The sequence below is a fragment of the Aquila chrysaetos genome, chromosome 16 (genome assembly GCF_900496995.4).
Source record: "Aquila chrysaetos chrysaetos chromosome 16, bAquChr1.4, whole genome shotgun sequence".
In the NCBI taxonomy this organism is placed as follows: Eukaryota; Metazoa; Chordata; class Aves; order Accipitriformes; family Accipitridae; genus Aquila; species Aquila chrysaetos.
This window is the reverse complement of record NC_044019.1, coordinates 8,618,722-8,630,282: the sequence shown is the minus strand read 5'-3', so window position 1 is coordinate 8,630,282 and position 11,561 is coordinate 8,618,722. Positions and strand designations below refer to the sequence as shown.

The window sequence follows — 11,561 nt, the reverse complement described above, 5'->3', positions numbered from 1 at the left end:
GTGATGTTTAATTACATCTATAACACCAGTCGAAAGGGTCAGAATGCAAATGCTATTTTGCCTGTATATAGAAATGCTACAGCTTGGTGTAACTATATCTTTTCCAGAATATCACACTCTTTTTTCTATTCCAGCTGCTTTACCTGCGGTGATGTTTTTTTTTAATTTGTGGGAATAGAGCGTGGGAGAGGAATTCCATCAAAACTTAACGGGAGGCCACGTAGCCTCGGACAACTTACGTTACTAACACCCTATATCAATATGATTCACAGTAAAAGGCTCACGATAACTGACACAGGGTTAAGTGGATGGCTAGCAAGTTTTGGAACTACAGGATGGTTGAAAGATTTGCTTATGCATGGCTTAGTTATTTTAATTGTAATATTAGCAGTTGTAATGATTGTACCATGTATCATAAAAATAGTTGAACGTATGATTGCAAAAGCATTTCTTGTAACTTGGCTTGCAAAAAAAAAAACCAAAAAGGGGGAATTGTGGGAGATTTCATGGAAAATGGGGAACATTTCTTTGAGCCTGATTATTTAGAGTTAGCATAAGTAGGCCGCAGTTAGCATGAGTGGGCCAGAGTACGTGACAGCTGCAGTATGAACGGACTTTTGAACCACCAGAAAAACAACGGACATGAGGAACTTGGACACTGGAGCAATTAATAAACAAGATAACAGAACTGCAGAGGCAAGAAGGAGCTGCAAGAGCTTTAATGCAATTAAGCAAGCTGTCATTTTGGCTTAGAGCATTTAGCTGCGGGATGGGGACTTAGGAGTTGGTTTGTATCTTCGTTAAAAATCAGGGTTTCTTTTATTCTTGTGTATTTTATTAGGTATAATGTTGCTTTTACTGTGTTTAATTAATTGTGTTCATAGATCTTGTAGGTCACCTTGGCCAACATAACAGGTCAAGATTCTCTGTGCATTGCAACCGCATCAGGAAGCCCATGAACCAATAGACAGGATGGCTATGACTCGTGCAGCGTGCCTGGCCAGTGAGCGTATGCATCATAGGCTCCCCATGTTGCAACCGAGGCGGATTTTGGCACCTGCTGGCGATGTGTGCTGAAATCCGTTCCTCTGGAAATGTATAAATATCAGGATTTTCCAAAGAGCATCGGGCTGGTGTACGGCAAGGCCATTGCTGCCTCCGTGGGGATGCCCATGTAAAGCTGGCACCTACCGATTGCTGGGCTGAGTTCACGGAGCAAGACGGCACAAGAATGTACGGATGGTCCATCTTCCTCACAGACCTCAGATGGACGTAGTCATGGATACCGCCGCAAGCCAAAGAAAACATCTGGATGACCCTGGCTGACGTGACCGGACAAGATTGCTTATGCCTCCGTACAGCAACACCAAGCAATCCCTTTTTCACAGGGGGTTCCACTGGCATCAACAAAGTTTAAGAACTTATTGATGGAGACCCCTGTGCAGCAGGTCATGGACTCAATGGATGGGAATGCCTGGTTTCCACGGATTGGGCATTCACCCTCACTGCCACCCCAGGAATCACAAATTCTGGGATCCCTGAATACAGATTGGTGTAGTATTATCTGATTTACTGTTAGATGTAGATAGTATTAGACACACAACCTTGCAAAATAGAGCTGCTCTTAAATCATTAGTTAAGATAGTTTTGATTTATCTTGTAGTGGGTTTTTTGTATTTTAATTTGTGTGCCTTGTATGTTGCAATGTGTTTAGGAATTAATTGATGGATCAAGTAAGGCTGTGTTGATTGACAAAAAACAAAAAAGGGGGAATTGTTGTGGGGACATATTTAGCTAATGGTCGCAAGAGCATTCCAGACGCCTTTAGAAGGTCTTGAACAGAATAATCAAGAAGACAAAAAAAGAAAGAAACCAATTAGAAAAACACAGGTGCGCAGTCCACGATAAAGAGAACTTGGCACAAACAACCTCAATTCGGCAGTTTATCTTGACCAATTAGACTGAGACAAGTCTCGCATGTTTTAGTATAACCAATTATGTTTTATGTTTATGCATGTGTACAGTGTTGATATAACCAATCATTAAGTGTAACTAAGCACGTGGATGGCACATGCTAACCAATCAACAGATGGCTTACACATGAGCAGGAACTAGAAATAATATATAAACCAAGCTATTTGTACAATAAAGGGGCTTCACTTGATCACATTGGTCTGTGTGTGATGTCCTGAGCCTCCGCAGGCTGAGGTACTCAACAATGTTTTGGCCTCAGTTTTCAATGGTAATGTCTGTTCCCACATCTATCAAGCCACTGAACCTTAAGGCAGGGACTAGGGGAATAACATTTTTTGTAAGTGAAGATCAGGTTCAAGACCACCTGAGGAATCTGAACATACATAAGTCCATGGGACCTAACAAGATGCATCCCAGAGTCCTGAGGGAATTGGCTGATGTAGTTGCCAGGCCACTCTCCATCATATTTGAAAAGCTGTGGCAGTGAAATGAAGTCCCCAGCAACTGGAAAAAGGGAAACATCACACCCATTTTTAGAAAGGGTAGAAAGGAGGACCCTGGGAACTACTGACCAGGCAGCCTCACCTCCACATCCACTAAGATCATGGAACAGATCCTCCTAGAAGACACGTCGAAACATATGGAAGATAGGGAGGTGACTGAAGACAGCCAACGTGGCTTCACCAAGGGCAAATTGTGCCTGACTAATCTAGTGGCTTTCTACAACAGAGTGACTGCATCAGTGGACAAAGGAAGAGCTATGGATGTCAGCTACCTGGACTTCTGTAAGGCCTTTGATATGGTCCCACACAACATTCTTGCCACTAAATTGGAGAGATATGGGTTTGATGGATAAATTGTTAGGTGGATAAGGAACTGGCTGAATGGCCATGTCCAAAGAGTTACAGTAGTAAGGAGTGGTGTCCCTCAAGGATCTGTACTGGGACAAATATTATTTAATATCTTCATCAGTGACACAGATAGTGGGATTGAGTGCACACTCAGCAAGTTTGCAGATGACACCAAGCTCAGTGGTGCAGTTGATACACAAGAGGGAAGGGATGCCATCCAGGGCGACTTTGACAGGCTTGAGGAGTGGGCCCGTGCAAATCTCATGAAGTTCAGCAAGGCCAAGTGCAAGATCCTGCACCTGGGTCTGGGCAGTCCCCAGTATCAGTACAGACTGGGGGATGAATTGAGAGCAGCCCTGCAGAGCAGGACTTGGGGATACTGGTTGACAAAAAAATGGGTATGAGCTGGCAATGTGCGCTAGCAGCCCTGCAGAGCAGGACTTGGGGATACTGGTTGACAAAAAAATGGGTATGAGCTGGCAATGTGCGCTTGCAGCCCAGAAAGCCAACTGTATCCTGTGCTACATCACAAGAAGCATGGCCAGCAGGTGGAGGGAAGTGACTCTCCCCCGTCTACTCTGCTCTCATGAGACCCCACCTGGAGTACTGTGTCCAGCTCTGGGGTGTCTAGTACAAGACAGACATGGACCTGTCAGAGTGGGTCCAGAGGGAGGACACGAGTACAGAGTACAACCTTCATGCCTGTGGTCCATGAAACACATTAGAACACTTTCTTTGGGCATTGTTTATACTAGAAATGTTATCTGCAGGTTTTTATGGGGTAGAAAAAGTGCAATGGCTTTTTAGACCACTGATCGTTCAGCTCACTGGTCAAAGTAGAAGGGCCTTTCAGTTGTGCCTGGAGGGCAAAACATTGCTGACAGAAAGACTCAAAGAGAGGGGCAAAGACAGAATGAGAACTAGTCACCCCTCAGGAAAAAAGAAAAAAAAAAGAGCTGAGACTCATACTGCATGCTGTTGCATTTCTGTGGCTCTCCAGGGAATGTGTCACCATTGCTGGCAGGACCAGCAAAGAAACTGCGCTTCTGTGGCTGCAGATATACAGAAGAAAGGAATGGATGAAAGAAAGAAATGGCAGAGGCAGAAAGCAATCTAAAATGGAAACATCTTTCAAACAAATGGTATTTCATACTTTGGCTTTTCCTGCCTGTAAGAGATGAGTTAGGTGACTTTCCAGCAGTGGGCCACTGGTGTTACTGGATACCTACTGGAATGTCCAACCCTGATGGTAGTTCCCTGCATTGCATACAGATTCCTGACTCTTCAGCTGTACTCCTCTGGCAATGCACAGTCCTGATTTTGACAGACTTTCTTAATGGTTGTGGTACTCTGCATAAGTGAATGTGTGTTTTTCTCCTCATGTGACCACACGTTTTCTTCTCTAAAATCTTTTTGAAGCTAAATATCCATGACTGATGACAGAAGCAGAGAACTGAAATACTAGTTGTGGCATAACAGCCTGAAGTTAAAGTGAGCATAATTCTAAAAAGTCTGTAAATTCATACAGGTTTTTCTTGCCACCACCTCATGCCAGTGAAACACATATGACTAGCTAGGACAAAGACTGCTTTTAGCAGAGCAGAAGTAGGGAGGGAAGTTGGTTGGGTCTCTTGGTTAGACTCACAGATGGGTCTGTCCTTTGGATAAGCAAGAGTTGAGTGGGGGTGCCTTGATTTGACTCACAGGACTGGCCCTTTGCTCTGCTCCCTCTTCGGTACACACCTACCCCAGACCTGTTAAAGCTTCTGTGGCAGACTTGTAGAAAACGTGGCCACTGAAGCCACATTTTATTTTTATATAATTTTAAAATTTACAATTAGTTCCATTATCTCTCATTAAAAAAATCCAACCAATGAAACCTTTTATACCTTTTTATGTGTATATATATATATATATATATATATAACTACATTATAAAAAGTGCATGTAAACAAAAAGATTGGGCTTCAGATGGTAACCAGTGGCAAGGAGTTGTTAAATCCCAGGTACCCCTGTGGGACAGACATGGCTGATGACAATGTCCTGGCCCTAAGGGCCTTTAATGTTTCTCCAGGGTAAAGGGAAAGGCTTATTTTCCAGCTACTTCAATGGCTCTCATACACGTATGTAAGTATAAGCACGTATTTTATCTATCCATACATATGTATGCATTTAAACATGTATAACTAACATATATGTACAAAGTTGTACAAACACATATAAAATGCATTTATCCCTGTTATATATACGGATGTACATGTAAGCATTCCACTGATCCTCCACCGCCCTCTGTGCAATGTCTACCGTTCGCCTCCAGGTGTACTCAGAACCCTATTTTTTCCCTCTGCGTGTCTCCAGTGCTCCATCACGCTGCTGGAGGATGAAATGCAGAGACTTCCCTCTGCGCCAGCCTCACATCAACAGGAGTGCAGAACCAACACACGGGATGAGGGGAGAAGGTTAAAACCATCAGAGAGGAGCGATGGAAAAGAGGCCTTTCTACAAGGATCTTTCCTCCTCCCTCCTTTCCTAATAGCTGCTGGGAGACATACAAGGTTCAAAGTCGTACGTACTGGCTCTCAGGTTGGCTCTCCCCTGCAGCTGCTCCATGTAATGGATGTCCTGCAGGATCACACAGTTGGCCGCTCTTCCCCAGTGCCTGGCGGTGATGGGTAGGGGAGCTGCCAGCATGCAGAGGGCCTGACAGCAGGCTATGGTGGCCTACAGTTAACAGAGAGTCAGATGTGCTAGGTCAGGTGTGCCTGGCAGGCTGCTGTGGTTCTCTCCTGAGCACGGTGTGAGAGAGAAACCAAGGACTAACACTCCCCAGGGGCTATCACAAGCCTGCCAGCTCTACCAACTGATTTGATGCCCTGGTTGCTCTTTGTCGACTGTGTATCTGCCATGAGGGGTCCATTCTGGCCTCCTCCCACTGCCAGAAGAGGTGTTGGCATTGACAGTGCAGGCCTGATAGATGTCCCTTGCCCCTTCCAGCTGAGAGGAAGGACAGCAGGACATAAGCAAGCTCAGAGGAGAGGATGACAACCTCTCTGGCCATGCGCTCACTTTCTTGTGCTCCTGGCCCCAGATTCTGTACCAAACTAAAAAAATGGCAGTAGAATGACAGAATAATTCTGATTGGAAAAGATCCCAGGAGGTTTCTAGTCCAACTTCCTACTCAAACCAGGGTCAGCTATGAGGTCAGGTGAGAGCTTTACTCAGTCTTGTCTTGGACACCTCTAAGAGGAGAGACTGCACAAGGTTTTTCAGCACCCTATTCCACTGCTTGACTGTCCTCAGAGTTAAAAAGTTTTTCCTTATATGGACCCATATAATGTCTTGTGCAAGGAAGGGACTTTCCCAGATTTTGGAAAGGGTGAAGGGTGCATTATGAAGGTGGAACAATAACCCTCCCCCCCAGCAACAGACTTCTCGTACTTAAAGACTGTTGTTCACCCTACCATGCAATCCAGACTGGTATCTAGGAGACACCCTCTCCCAACAAGAAAACTACAGAACCATTTAACTTGTAGGACAATAATGGGGATGTGCAAAAGCTCATGGGCAGATCTGTGGCCTGGGAGCTCCAGGCTCTTGTTTTACATCTCTCCTTCCCAGGACACCTCTTAAGGCCCCCCCGCTTTGGCTTTAAATCTGCAGGGGTATAGTTTTACCATTCCTAACTCATCTCTTAGTTTTCACCCACCTCTCCAAACATTAAGCATTCCACTTGCTTCGTACCACAAAGCTATGAGCTGAAATCACACAACTTGCTTGTAGGTAGGGAAAGCATCCCAAATGGTTCCATGTCAATTCACCCCAGGTCTTCCTGACTTCACTCCTCTCCCTTTCTCATTTGCCTTGCAGAGGCTGAGGTGGAAAAAAGGCAGGTAATTCTTACCAGATGGACAGAGACATGTTTCCTTCCCACTGTTCATGCCCAATTAGGTAGAGTATGACAAGGAAAAAGAGAGTTCCTGTCTCACTGGAGGGTAGAAACCCCAACCATATGCTCATAAGCAAGCCAAAGGACCTCCTGACATAAATTCTCAAATCAAAAAAGGAGACAGCACACCTTTGAGCTACCCAGACTAAAACCAAAGGAAAATGTTTTGTTTGTTGGGTTTTGGTTGTGGGTTTGGTTTTTTTCCCCTGCAGAAACAGCTAGGACTTCACCTCCCTTCCTTCCTAAGCCACACAAATGAAGGAAGCCAAAATGCCTGCCAGCGTATTTCTGGCCTGGGAGCTCCATGCAACTGCGTACCATTTCAGCCTCCACTTTGGAGTGGACTTCATGGATTCCCTTCGCAGTCAGATGTGGTAAAAGCAAGCCTTACTGGCACTGATTACTTCCTGCAAGACTTCACAACTGCTGCTGCTAGGCTTGCCCTCCTGTTTTTTTACCTTGGCAGGTCAACTTGTCAACCAGAGGGCTCTGTGTCAATGCACTGCAGGGCTTCCTGACCCATGGGCGTACCATGTTATTTCATGGGACATGCTGCAAGTTGCAAGTTCTTGGTAGAAGCTATTTACTGTTCTCCCGGTTCCCATGTTTGGCTGGGCATCAGACCCTCCAGGGCTTTCCTCAAATCAGGAATATTCTGCTTTCAACAACGTGCTTTTAAACAAGAGATTAAAATAAACACAGCCTAAGTTAAAAAAGTTGACTCTCCCCAGTGTCCGTCATTATCTTCTGGGGATTCTTGCTCTGCAATTACCTTTATAACACACGGGTACCTACCGGTGCTTAGTTCTGGGACCAGCAGCAGGCTGAAAACTTCCAGCCCCTCCCCGTGACCTTCTCCTAAAGGCCCGGAGGAACACCGGTACCAACATCTACGGGGGTGGTGTCGCGTTTCTGCGTGGTAGCGAGGGAAGAAGCTCCCGGGGAGACGCCCCGCGCAACCCCACTCCACAGACCGCGCGGACAGCCAGGCTCAAGCGACAGCGGGGCTGGCCCGCCCCCGGCCCGCGCTGCCGCCACGCTCCTCCCCTGCGCTCCCGCGCAGGACGCCCCTCGCCGGGACCGGGGCCGGGGCCGGTGCCCCGGAGCCGGGACCACCCGCGCTGTGCTGCCAGCCCCAGCCCCTGGTGCAGGACCGCTGAGGCGGGCGGAGCCCGCGGCCGCTGCCGGCGGGAGACGGACGGTCCCGCCCCCTGGCCCCGGCCCCTCCCCCTCCCGCCCCTCCTCCTCCTCCCCCCCTCCCCCCCTCCCCCTCCCCCTCCCCCTCCCCGCAGGAGACCCGCGCGTCTGCGCGCCTGCTCTGGGCTGCCGTCGCGTCATGTGACGCCGCTCGACGGGAGGGGTCCGCTCGCTGCCCCAGAAGGCGGGTCGCGTGGACAGCGACACGCGCGCCTGTCACGTGTACGTCACGTGACGCCGTCCCAGGACGATGATGTCAGTGGCTGCCGGTCACGTGATCCTTGCCTACGCGCAGTGGGGCCGGGTGCAGATGGCGGACGCTGAGGCCGAGGCGGCTCCGCGGCCCGAGATGCAGCGGCTGGTGGCGGCGCTCCGAGCCCGCCTCTGGCAGCTGCAGACGGAGCTGCGTGAGCAGGAGGTGTCGGAGGCTTCGTCCCGCGCCTACTGCCGGGGCTTCTGCCAGGTAGGGGCCGGGCAGGGGTGGGCCGCGGCGCGGGCTGCAGGCCAGGTTACCGGGGCTGGGGCGGGCCCGGCGGGCCTACCTCCGCCGCGGTGCGCGCCCAGCGCTGCCGGCGGCGAAGGGTTGCCATTCCGCGGGCCTCCGCTCGCTCCTCCGGAGCTGCCGCGGCGCGGCCCGGGGCTTGCAGCGGCGTGAGCCGCTGCCGAGCGGGGACGTGCGCACCCTGCCCGACGGGGTGCCCCGCGGGCGCTCCGCTGCCAGCCTGGGGCCGGGCCCGTTGCACCGAGGGAGCCGATCGCCTTTGGGCCACGGCAGCGCCTCGGGCCTGGACAGCTGGTGGCCCCTGGGAGGTTCCTGGGGCAGGCGGGCCACCCCGCGTTTTCTCTGTGCGGTCTTGGCTTGGTTCCTAACCCTCTGCCGTTCTGTTCTTTACCTGCCTCGGGATCAAAACTATGTGTTCTGCCTGGATTGAGATCTGCTGTGGCATAAACAATGCTTGCTGGTTTGCGAAGGCCTGCAGTTCACATAAGTCATGAATGAGCTGCTGTGGTCCGGTGATCTTGCTTGAATACTTGCTTAATGCAAATTAGGCTAAGGACCAGCAATTTCTGTATCGAGCCACCAGAAGAAGAGCTGAACTTGATTAAAGTCACAGTGATGGAGATAACTTATTCTCAAACTCTTTCAGTGGTTAATTAGTGTTTGCTTCCCCCGCAGCATCATTTACTGTGAGCTCTAAGGTTGAATAATTGTTAGGTCACTGGGTTGGAGAACCATCCCTGTTGAATCTGAAGAGATTATGGTTTCTAAAATAAAAAAATAAAAAAATCTGTTTTACAAGCTAATTTAACCACACCTCAGCTGATACAGCCACTGCGTTTGAATGGTGAGTGGCAAAACTGGATGCCAAATGAGACAAAAAGTCCTGCTGCTGCGTTACAGTTAAGTGATATTACCCTTCACAGTATTCCATTTTACATCCACAGGTTGTGTACTTTGCCATATCGTTCTGGGACAATGTTTAGCTCATTGCTTACCGAAACAAAAGGAGGAGTTTATTTGTTAGGTTTCAAAACTCCTGCTTCTCAAACTGTAGGATGCTGCTGCTCTTTCATACTGCTATGTATGTCCCAAGTTAAGCGTACTGTTAAGATCTGTGACCTCACCTTTACACAAGGTCTTTGTAATGTCTGTGACTTTCTCCATGTTTCAGGTTTTCCTAAAACTGTTTCCACTGGCATTCATTGCATCAGCACATTGAAACAAATATTCAGCTAACACTTAGTAGAGGTTGTCAAGATGATCAATATAAGTAGATGTCCAGTCACCTGGATTAGATTGGTACAGATAAAGTTTTAGAGGTACTTGATCAGTGGAGTTTGATGGAAGGCAGTTCTGTTACCTAAAAAACCAAACAAACCCTAAATCCTGTCCCACAAAAAATGTAGATCTCTTTAGGTCTTTGTGCTGTCTTTGGTCGTCTCGTTTTAGAACACTGTGATAGATAGTACAGATAAAAATGAAAAAGATCTATCTTGTGTTGCCATCAGTTTGGGACGTTTCTGATTGTTATGACTGTACACCAAGAGATACAGTGGAAAACATGAAATTGCTAATCTGTTATGCAGCAACTTCAGTGGAGTATGAATTTGTGATGTCACTGTGCAGTCAAACCACTGTGGTTAGGATGTAATTTTACATCTTGGTTTCTCCTTCTGACTTGGCATGTTTGTGAAAGTTGCACAGAGTTTGAGTGATAAAACTTAAAAATAACTTAAGGTCTGCCCCTAAGTGAAATTTAAGGAGCTCAACTTAATTTTATATTAATGACTTGGAGGGAACCACTGGTGTCTTGTCATAAGCTTATTAAACTACAGCAGAGCATGCCTAGAGAGAAGCTAAATTTAACTGGGCTTAAATAAGATCTTGGGAAGCAGTTGCAATGAGGGTAGCTGAAATGTTTTGGGGTAGCGATGGATTTGCCATCCTGTGTGTACATGTGTGGCATGGTCCTGAAAGGTGCTCTGTTTTGCTGTGGAAGTTACCAAGGCTGTTGGGACACAACAAACTGTGAACCAAATCAGTAGCTTTCCTATGCTTTGAGCTGTCTGGATGCTACATTTTACTACATGTAAACTTGTGCTGCCACATGCAGCTTTCCAGTAGCTCTTCTTGGGAGTGATGTTGGATGGCACAATTTCCTTGAAGATCCCTATTTTTGAGCAGGGGAGTAAGATTACTGTCCAGGATAACACAGCAAAGAAACTCATGAAGCCTAAATAGTGGGTTGATTCTGCAGCTTTATATTATACAAGTGTGCATGCTTTGCATATTCACCTTAGGAAGAACATGTCTGTTGGGGACCTCAATATGTACCCAAACAGCCAACTAGAATGAACAGTGTATGTGTGTTTGAGGGTGTGCTATCATAAATATGAAGAACAGTTATCAATGAAGCAGGGGTTGTAGGACATCAGAGCATCCCATCTGCCAATACCCAGAACCTGTTGGCTTGCTGAAATTATTGAAGGTGACACAGTTGAGGACTGTCAGTTGCAATCAGGTATGTTTAAGAAGAGGTGGAAGTTGTTTTTTTTTCTTTAAAGGAAACTTAAAGCTTTAGTAACAGGTCAGGCAACTTGGACATGTTTAAATTGGTTCTGAGCAAAAAATTGATGCTTCAGAAGAAATGCAGCTAAGCAGGTATTCCAGCATTGCAGGACATGAGAATCTATGCAGTGTTGAGAACCTAGGCTGGTCTGTAGATTACACAGTAGGTGGACGTGTGTGGCCTCTGCTCTTTTCCCCCCACTTGGCAATTAGATGTATTACTGTAGTCAAAGGAAAGAGGATAGAATAAAGTGTAAGTGGATGTGTGTTAACCAGACTTAAAATGTTTGAATACGCTCTTCAGGTAATTAGACTGTAAGGTAGTATTTGCTTATAAAATTGTTACTTGACCGTTTGTTAAGCATGTAGATTATTTATTTCTGACAAGTTAAAAATTATCTAATTTTATCTTGCATATAGACTGCCAGGAAAAGTCTGTAGTGGACTATTAAAACTTATATTGCTTGTGAAATAGCAGAAGGGCTTTGTAATAACATTGTAATAGCCATTGTAAACAAAACAA

At 47.0% G+C, this 11,561-nt stretch overlaps 1 protein-coding gene across 1 annotated transcript in view; it reads left to right on the top strand.

The window, feature by feature from the left end:
- Positions 1 to 8,203: 8,203 nt before the first annotated feature.
- The window catches only part of RLF (RLF zinc finger), a 52,981-nt gene continuing 49,623 nt past the window's right edge, over positions 8,204 to 11,561 (top strand). Inside the window, exon 1 of the mRNA XM_030040063.2 lies at positions 8,204 to 8,431. Within this exon, the coding sequence (XP_029895923.1) occupies positions 8,219 to 8,431 (213 nt within the window). The 5' untranslated portion in view covers positions 8,204 to 8,218. The remainder of the gene's footprint in view (positions 8,432 to 11,561) is intronic.